At 46.2% G+C, this 9,591-nt stretch overlaps 1 protein-coding gene and 1 pseudogene across 1 annotated transcript; one reads left to right on the top strand and one right to left on the bottom strand.

Annotated features, from left to right (window-relative positions):
* Positions 1 to 4: 4 nt before the first annotated feature.
* On the top strand, positions 5 to 3,717 carry EIF3D (eukaryotic translation initiation factor 3 subunit D; the record flags this gene model as incomplete). Its single annotated transcript, XM_078623966.1, has 6 exons — positions 5 to 22; positions 2,667 to 2,752; positions 2,842 to 2,971; positions 3,059 to 3,201; positions 3,290 to 3,482; positions 3,577 to 3,717. Coding segments are annotated over 6 exons (711 nt in total), but the record flags the coding sequence as incomplete, so codon positions are not given.
* Positions 3,718 to 4,878: 1,161 nt separating this feature from the next.
* On the bottom strand, positions 4,879 to 8,872 carry LOC144741440 (uncharacterized; annotated as a pseudogene).
* Positions 8,873 to 9,591: the final 719 nt, after the last annotated feature.

The raw sequence follows: 9,591 nt of genomic DNA, 5'->3' as shown, positions 1-9,591 counted from the left end.
CAGCCAGCAGTGTTTACGCATGGTGAGAATGCTTCATAGTTACCAGCATGAAGAGTTTGTCAGGGCATGATACTGCCACGATGCTAATGTGTAAATATTAGGGATCGACCTTCATTTTAGGTTTACTTGTGTTATTTGACCAATATTTAAACTTGTTGGATCTGAAACATTTCAGTGTGACAGACATGCAAAAGAAATGAGGAAGGGGGCAAGCAGTTCTTCACACCACTGATTCTGAATATTGTTTTGTAATTTGTATTGTAAGATTTTGTGTGGGTTTTTCTCCGATGGTGCAGCCCTGGACTTCAGTGTCTATTTGCTGACCACACGTCCTTATGCTAATATTAGCATTGGTGTGTGTCTGCTTGGTCTTGGCGTAGAAAGTCTTGCGGTTGAGATGTTTTAGCATCGTTTGTCGTAATGTGCTAATTCTGTTTCGCAGCCAACTTGAGTTTTGGTCCGTTTCCAGATGGTTTTGCTCTGCTCCGTTTTTAATTTACACCTCCTCTGCTTCTCAGAGTTGTTGTTGAGGCTGCTTCTGTGTGTGTGCGTCAGGTAGGGAATATTTCTGTACCTCTTTCCAGAGGGGAGAGGCACAAACAGTTCGTGTCCTGGGTGGGTGGGGTCTGCGGCTATACGGGCGGCCCTCCTGTGAACCCGGCTGTCGTATAGTGAGTCCAGCTGTGGGAGAGGACTTCCCACAATCCCCTGCGCTGTCTTGACCACCCGTGCTAGATCTTTCCTGTCTTGTGCAGTGCAGCTCCCATACCACACCGTAGCACTCAGAGGATGGTCTCTATTGTGGCCCTGTAGAAGTTAAACAGAAGCTGAGGGGAGAGCCCAGTCCTTTTGAGTTTCCTGAGGAAGAAGAGCCTTTGTTGGGCCTTCTTCACCAGGTGGGATGTGTGCGTTGACCAAGTGAAGTCAGATGTAATGTGGATGCCCAGGAACTTGATGTCATCCACCCACTTTATCATCATTGTTTGATATGAGACCCACCACGGTGGTGTCGTCTGCAAACTTAACGACCGTGTTTGTGGGATGTATGGCAGAGCAGTCATGAGTGAACAGGGTGAATAGGGTGGGGCTGAATACACACCCCTGTGGTGTGCCTATGCTCAAGGTCAGGGGGGATGATGTGTATTGTCCAACTCTCACCACCTGAGGCCTGTTGGTGAGAAAGTCCTTGATCCAGGAGCACAGAGAGGTGGACAGACCCAAATTGTGGAATTTCAGCGTCAGCTTGTCCGGGATCACAGTGTTGAAAGCTGAACTGAAAGCCACAAATAGCATCCTGACGTATGTGTTCGGACGCTCCAGGTGGGTCAGAGCCGTGTGCAGTGCTAGTGAGACTGTCTTCTGTGGAGCGGTTCCCCTGTAGGCGAACTGATGTCTGTCCAGGGTCGCAGGGATAACGTCCTTGATGTGACCCAGTATGATCCTTTCAAAGCACTTCATGATCACCGGTGTTAAAGCAACAGGGCGGTAATCATTGAGGCAGGTGACGGCAGATTTTTTCGGCACACGCACGATGATGGAGGACTTGAGGCACACAGGAACTGACGCCGAGCTGCAGGGACAGGTTGAAGATGTCCAGAAAAATTCCTGCCAGCTGATGTGCGCACAGCTTCAGAACCCAACCTTACACCCCATCTGGTCCCGCTGCTTTGCCGGTTTTGATCCTCCTGGGGGTGGAGCTCACCTGATATTGCTGCAGGACGAGGGGCTGGGACTGCACCTCCAGTTGTGGGAGGTGAACAGTCTCTCTGCTGCCAGGTGTATCAAAGCGTGCAAAGAAACTGTTTAAGGTGTCAGGCAGGGTCGGGTCGTGGCTGATCTGCTGGTTGCTGCTCCTGTAGTCAGTTATAGTCTTGATGCCTCTCCACATTTTCTGTGGGTTGTTGGCAGCAAAGTGCTCCTCAGCGCGTCGCCTGTACCTTTGTTTGGCCTGCTGGATGCCCTTCCTCAGTTCTGTCCGGGACCTGGTGTAGGCCAGCCTGTCACCCGACCTGTAGGCTGCATCCCGAGCTCTGAGCAGAGACTGCACTGTGCTGTCACACCATGGTTTCTGGTTTGGAAACACCTTGATGGTTTTCGTGGGTAGAACAGCATCAGTGCAGAACTGCACATAGTCCAAGACGGATGATATGTAGGCCTCCAGGTCTGAGCTGGCTTTGAACACCTCCCAATCTGTGCATTCAAAGCAGTCCTGAAGTGCGGAGGAAGCCTCCTCAGTCCACACCTGAACTGTTTTGGTGATTGGTGTTGTCCCACAGATCAGAGGTCTATATGCTGGGAACAGCTTCACAGAAATGTGGTCAGAAATGCCCAGGTGGGGAGCTGCAACGGCCTTGTATGCTCCTGGAATGTTGCAGTAGACTTGATCCAGTATATTATTGTCTCTGGTGGGAAAGTGTATGTATTTCTGGAATTTTGGAAGCACTGCTTTGAGTTCCACATGGTTGATATCTCCGGCCACAATCACAGCTGCCTCTGGGTTGCAGTTCATCTGCCTGGTGATCAGACAGTAGCTCTCTTCTAACACTAGCTTAGCGTTAGCCCGTGGTGGAATGTAAACAGCTATGATTAGGATGGAGCAGAACTCCAACACAGAACAGTGTTTTTGTTGAGGTGTAAACTGAAGCAGTGTTCTGTCTTGACCTCAGGGTGGAGAGCGGTACAAGTTTCCCAACTCCAACCCGTTTGTGGAGGAGGACATGGACAAGAGTGAGGTGGCATCTGTAGCCTACAGGTACGCACTGAATTCTGCTCTCTGCTTCTCCGTTGTCCAGCCTCCTCATCTCAGTCACCTTCAACAGTCAGAGTGTGCTTCTGCATCAGGTACCGTCACTGGAAACTGGGAGAAGACATTGATCTGATTGTCCGCTGCGAGCACGATGGTGTGATGACCGGTGCCAACGGAGAGGTGTCCTTCATCAATGTGAAGACCCTCAATGAGTGGGATTCCCGGGTAAGAGCCACAAGTTGAGGAACGCAGCAGCTGGACGGTCTCATGCCGTCTCATGACCTGTGGATTAAGTGTTTGTTTGGTCGTCAGCACTGTAACGGCGTGGACTGGCGCCAGAAGCTGGACTCTCAGAGAGGAGCCGTCCTCGCCACAGAACTCAAGAACAACAGCTACAAACTGGCCCGCTGGACCTGCTGCGCCATGCTGGCTGGATCTGAGTACCTGAAGCTGGGGTGAGAGACACACACACACACACACACACACACACACACTGGTCTCTCTCGGAGGGAGGACTGACCGTCTGCCGGTGTCGGTCCTTAGCTACGTCTCTCGGTACCACGTGAAGGACTCTGCGCGTCACGTCATCCTCGGCACGCAGCAGTTCAAACCCAACGAGTTTGCCAGTCAGATCAACCTGAGCATGGAGAACGCCTGGGGAATCCTGCGCTGTGTCATTGATATCTGCCGCAAGCTGGACGAGGGCAAGTACCTGATCCTCAAAGACCCCAACAAGGTGAGTCAGCAGTTCCGACTTGGATCTGCATGTTCCTGCTGGCGACAGAGTTCAAAGGTCAAACTGACGGTGGTGTTATTCTGGGGATCAACAGCAAGTTATTCGGGTGTACAGCCTACCCGATGGCACCTTCAGCTCTGACGAAGAGGAGGAAGAGGAGGAGGATGAAGAGGACGAGGAGGAAGAAGGTGAGATTTCTGAACACACTGATGGAGTTTCCAAACTGGATGCATAGAAACTAATTACTAGCGCTTCCTGATTAATAGTTTCCTCAATTAAATTTGTTCACTACAAAGCATCATTCTCAGCCAAAGGAATGTATTCATGGATAAAAAAACGTGACAAAGCTGATGAACTTCCTGTTTGAAAGACCTGTGTCAGTGCAGATTGTTGGACACAACAGATGACAAATATTAGGTCCAGCATCAGTGTTAAAACTAACCTTAGATCAGTTTCCTGCTCTAATTCTGTTTTTCTGTGTCATTTAAGATGAAGAGAACTGAAATGTGCCGTTGGCTCCAGAGGCCAAAGCCACCTGCAGATCACAAACGCAATTGAACTCCTGTATTCAATAAACAGATGATTGGCTGGAAAGACTTCTGGGTTGTTTTTTTTTTGTTTTTTACCACAGGATGATTTGAACTACAATTCCCAGTTTTCTTTTCTGTAAATCATAATACATTGAATATTTAGAAAAGTGCTATATAAAACCAGACGCTTCACAAATGGGTAAATGAGTCAGTCAGTTAACATGAAGTCATGAAGTGTTGAACATAAATAGGGAACATGAAGTATTAATGAACGCTCATCAATGTCATAAACTAAAGCCCATGATCAACACACTAGAAAATACTGAGGCTGCTTTTACAGTGGAAGCATCTGAAGCCCGTAACGTCTGCGTGTCCATTCAAGTAGTGTTCACACCGGCTGCGGTTCGTTATCCAATGTAAAACTTAGCTGGTATTGTGGATTAAAGGGCAGTCACAAAAAAGGATGGTATAAGAACACAAGTAAATGGGCAAAATGTCTTTATTGGTCATTTTCTGAAGATAGAGAACTAACTTGCATCAGCTCATTAAAGCAGTCATTGATTACATGTATGTTGTTAAACCACATTCATTAAGTACATGACTTCACAATAGTCACAAGATATAAACAAAAAATTAAAATTTGCTGTCAAAAAAATTAAAGAATGGATAAATTAGTTATGTAGAATAAAATGCAAAAAAATCTGTTCAAAATATGTATTTTAAACAGTTTTCATGTGTGATCAGAAAACGACTACCCACTGATCAGTGATTCATAGACATTGATATTTCTTTGCTACCAGATTACACTCTTCTTCACCATCGCTCTGGATGTTCTCATCACATGATTCCATCTCCTCTTGACCTGACTACATGACATGGAATGGTTCCACCAAGACATTTTTGTCTCGCTTCCATGACCGGAGGCCTCGATTCAAGGAATCAGAAATCTCTTGCCATGTGTCGATCTCTGACTTCCAAAGTGCAGCTCTGGCTCTGAGAAACTGAGAGAACTCTGTTTCGCTGCCTTTCGCCAGACTGATGCTCTCTTTACAGATGATGAAGATATCCATGCCAATAAAAAGAGCGTTAAGTGTAATGAAACCAGCCCTTGCCCCCCTGGTGAGAGCGAGGGGCCCTTTGGCTACTGCCTGTCCCACATCTGGGATCTCTGAGGCCATCCTGGGACTGGTTCGTAAAGCGTTCCTCTCTGCAGCAACAATGGCACCATCGACAAGTGCGTCAACCCCCTTTCCAACAGCACCAGTGGTGCCAAGCACACCAACAACTTTATCAACTTCAGCAAATTTCTTCACTTCCTCAGGGAATCTTGCCAAACAATCCTGGAGACACTGCACATCCTTCATGAAGCTCTCGAAGGCTTTGACAGCTTTCTTTTTTTGGACATGGTTCACCCCTAACTCTGTAGATGTGGTAACAATGCTGTTGACTCCACTGGTGATTCCCAGCCCCACGCCGGTCATCGTCAAAGCCAGAGACACACCTGCCGTTACAGGTATCAAAGCCAGCCCAATGATGGACAACACCCCTCCGACTGCCCCCACCGAGCTGCCAGCAATGTTGGAGATCTTTGCCCCTTTATTCATCCTGTCCAGCTGAACAGCAACCTCCTCCAGGTCCTTCAGAAACCTCAGCATCCTGGGCTTCCGCTCACGTAAGTCACCGATGAGGCACGTTTCACCACCGAACATGAACACCAGCCGGAATTTTTTGTCCTTCCTGATGAAGAGAAAATATGAAAGTGAATAAGAAAAGAAGCACACATTTGAAGGCGTCATTAGTTTTGCAGGTATCCGGACATAAACCAAGATCAAATCAACCTCATGGTGGCGCCAGTAGTGCTCTTCAACCCTTGAGGCCTATTCATACTTCTCCTCACATCATCTGAGCAGAACTTTTTTCTCTGTGGTGTCTGAGAACTATTGTGTGGTTGAACAGAAATGCTGACGCTATGACACTGGGAGTGGCTTCACTCTGTTGGCAATGATCAAAGTCTGCTTCAGTCTGTTAGATCAACGGATCAACGGATTCTCTGTCCGTATTGGGTGTAACTTCTGGTTTGTGCGATCTGGGGGATAACCGGAGCAGAATGGTCTGTGTTTCTCGCTGGAGCTGATGGGAGTTTTTGTAGTACATTTAAGTCATTCCAGTTCAGTCTCCATGTGGACATGGAATAAGTGTTTTATGCCAGTGGTGCAACTCACCTGATGACGTCACACCGACGAATGTGACTGAGCAGCTTCTGAATGTGATCTTCAGACAAACCTGCTTCAATGTCGACCACTGTTTCCAATGTCTCGTTCTGGCAAAATTCACTGAAAGAAGCAAACACAACTGGTATTTTCTGACGTTAACATTGAGATGATCTGCATATTATTGTTCTAAAAGGTCTGTTTATATTTACCTTTTCATGAACTTCTCACACATTTGCTGGGCTATCTGAATGTACCTGTCCAGCTGGTGTGCCAGCACCTCCAGGTTTGGAAGTTTAGGAAGGAAGAAGACTTCTGCATCTCTTTTGAATTCGATGATGTATGGACAGACCTGCTGTGCAGCAGTGATGGCGACCTGCACGTCTGCAAAGCTGATTCCTGTGGGAAGTTTGAAAACCTGGTTGTCGTCTTTGAACACAAACGGTGAGGTGACCGCCAGCCTCTCCACTGCATCCAGGAAGCTGTCGAGCTTCTTGAGGCCTTGCAGAGTGTCTTTCACCACAGCAGCGAGCTCCTTCTCCAGCTCTGCACGCCTGCTCTCTTCAGTTGCTATGGTTTTGACATTTTTCAAAATCCTCTGAACTGTAGTCAGCTTAGTCCTGTCATCAATGTCCAACATCATGTTCAGCTCAGACTCCCTCTCAAGCTCCCATTTCGGGAAGTTCTCACAGAATCTTTTCACGGCTTCAATGTCAATGAGGGTGTTGGAGGTGTACTGGCCGACGGCCTTCTGGAACTCATCTCTGAAAGGATGAAGAAATGCATTCTGGAGTAAAGACCATTTCAACAAAATATTGTTCTCTTTGTCTGCATTGACAGGTGACGGGGTTGAATCATTTTAAGATTGTCGTTGTAGAACACTAACGTCCAGTGATTTTTACCAATAACCTGTTGAAAATCACTGGACATTTTGTGTTGAATTTGGAGAGAACACACGTGTTGCTGATCAACAAACAAATGTCATATTTCATTGGTTGTGATTCCTGTAGTTCTCACTATCATGACTTTGAATGTTAAAATCATGACTTTCCATTAAATTTTTTTTCAGTGGCAGAAATGGACTTCCATACATTCCATTTGTAGTCCATGTTGGGTGGAGCCATTTTGTTGAAGCCTGAAACTGAAACTTACATCTGGTCTCACTGAGATTATGTAAACATTTCGACTTTTTATCTCCTAATTCCATTCCTAATTCCTAATTCCTAATTCAATTATATCTGATAATAATGTGAGTTTCATCTCATAAAGACAAAGACGACATAAGAGGCAGAAATGTCTTCCGTAGTTTTCTGTGCAGCAGCAGCAGATGAAACAGTCAACTTACCTAGAAGCAGACATTTGTCTTCTCTGCTCCCTGTTGATCTTATCTGTTGAAATCAGGTACAGATGAATCTATGAATCTATTCCTGTTGAATTCAGATCAAATGTCTGCATGCAGATCTGAGAGTGGTAAAACAGGTCAATGGAGTTTGGTTTTGGTTTTTGTTTGCTTCAGTCTTCTGTTTGAACAATAAACACGCCCACTTCCTCGAACACTATGTGGTGGTGAGGAAGATGTTTACAGCCACAGACAAGTTCCACAACGAAGCCTCTCTTGGATGTTGAGGGACTGTCGGAAATAGATGTAGTATTTAACAGACAACTAAATTGTCTCTCTCGGCTTTAAATGAGAGCAGAACACAAGTGGACTGGTAAAGGTCTCTGTGGAATATGTACGAAACCCCTAAAACGACTATTTGAAGCAAGTATATCCACCGTCAAATACACAATTGATGTGAATGTAGCCGTCTCAAAATACGTTCAACTTTTCCGTTGCCAAAACGTTCCATCTTCACGTTGCTAATGTTTGTGATGAACGATATTTGGGGTTCACAGAATCGTACTTATTCATTCTGGCAATTGGGTTGCGTGTTGCAAATGTCAGAGGCTCTAGTGGAGTAAACTTTTGAGTCTTTTAAAGGAGGTGTCAGATGAATCACAACATGACCTGAGAAGTAGAAACATTTTTATTTATTTCATATTTTATTCATTGATTAAAAACAAAACAATTCAATATAAACAAACGTTCCCAGTAATCTGCCCCTCTAACTCAAAAAAGACATACATAGAACTTGAATTACATGCACACAAGAAACATCCGAGACACATTGATTTCACCCATTCACTTTGTGAGAAGACAAATGAAAAAAAGACAAACTGAGGAAGACAATATGAGGATAAGTAGAAAATAATGTGAATTGAATGTGTGTGTGTAGCACACCACCTGCAAGAACACCCATCTCACACTGGAGATGACGGTTAAGTGACACCCTGGCGCAGCGTCTAAACATGAACAGCAGCAGAGGTTATGAATCTGAATGTGGAGCGCCATCTACAGGTTAAAACCTGGTTATTACAGCTAAATGTACTAAATGTACTTAATACATCTGATAATACATCTAAAATGTACTCAATACATCTGCCCCCCGGCTGCGTGCCCTTGGCCAGCCGGGGGGCAGCAATGTCCCTCCTAAAGCTGGAGTGTGCCAGCTGCATTTTCCCCCCCCCTCCATGTCCTCCGTTCCGGCCACCTCAGCAGCACCGACCAGCTGTTGTAGCAGCTCCAACTGATGGGGCTCTGGAGCGTCATCCTGGCTGACAGGATACAGGAGGAGTGAAGTCTTCCCCTTCCAATGATGTAGAAGACCCAAAGGTGTCTACACCTCTATCTGAGTGCTTCTCATCTTAGCTGGTCAGGGTCTGAATCAGAGGTAGAATGTGTGTTTGTTTTTTTAATCTTCACCCTGCTCCCCTCCTCACCCATTCGCCAGCCCACCGCCCCACACCGCCCCGCCCGCTCAGATCCCATTTCACCACATTTTTTTGAAATCGAGCTGTGAGCAGAGTCATGCCCAGACATGGGGGAGTAAGTTACCCTTTAAGTTGACCATCTTTTCCTGGCCACACCCCCACCGATGCTTCCGCATTCAGAGACTCATGCTGATCATTATCATTCACTGAAGATATAAATACAAGCAAGTTTTTATCCTCCACAATTTGCATAATTCCCAGTCCAATGCTCGTGGGGGCTCTAACAAGGCACCGATTAAGCCCGGAGCCTGCAGCTTGCTGAGTTCATGTCAGATCGGCATAAAGAGTCCACCAGGGACCCATGTGCTGGCCTGGGACTTGATGCTCACCCTCCTTGTTTGTCAGGGATACTATACTATAAAACTTAAATGATGGTAGGAAGTGGATCCAGATCCTGTTGTAGATTAATAATCAGAGTGTCCTTTAGTCAGAGATCAAGGTCTCTTCTCATGGAAAAGATTTTCCCGCATGGATGCTTTTTTCCAGCTGATCTCATCC

Source organism: Lampetra planeri, unplaced genomic scaffold, assembly GCF_965212315.1.
Source record: "Lampetra planeri unplaced genomic scaffold, kcLamPlan1.2.h2 scaffold_547, whole genome shotgun sequence".
In the NCBI taxonomy this organism is placed as follows: Eukaryota; Metazoa; Chordata; class Hyperoartia; order Petromyzontiformes; family Petromyzontidae; genus Lampetra; species Lampetra planeri.
Note: the sequence above shows the minus strand (reverse complement) of the source record. Positions and strands in the feature narration are given on the sequence as shown.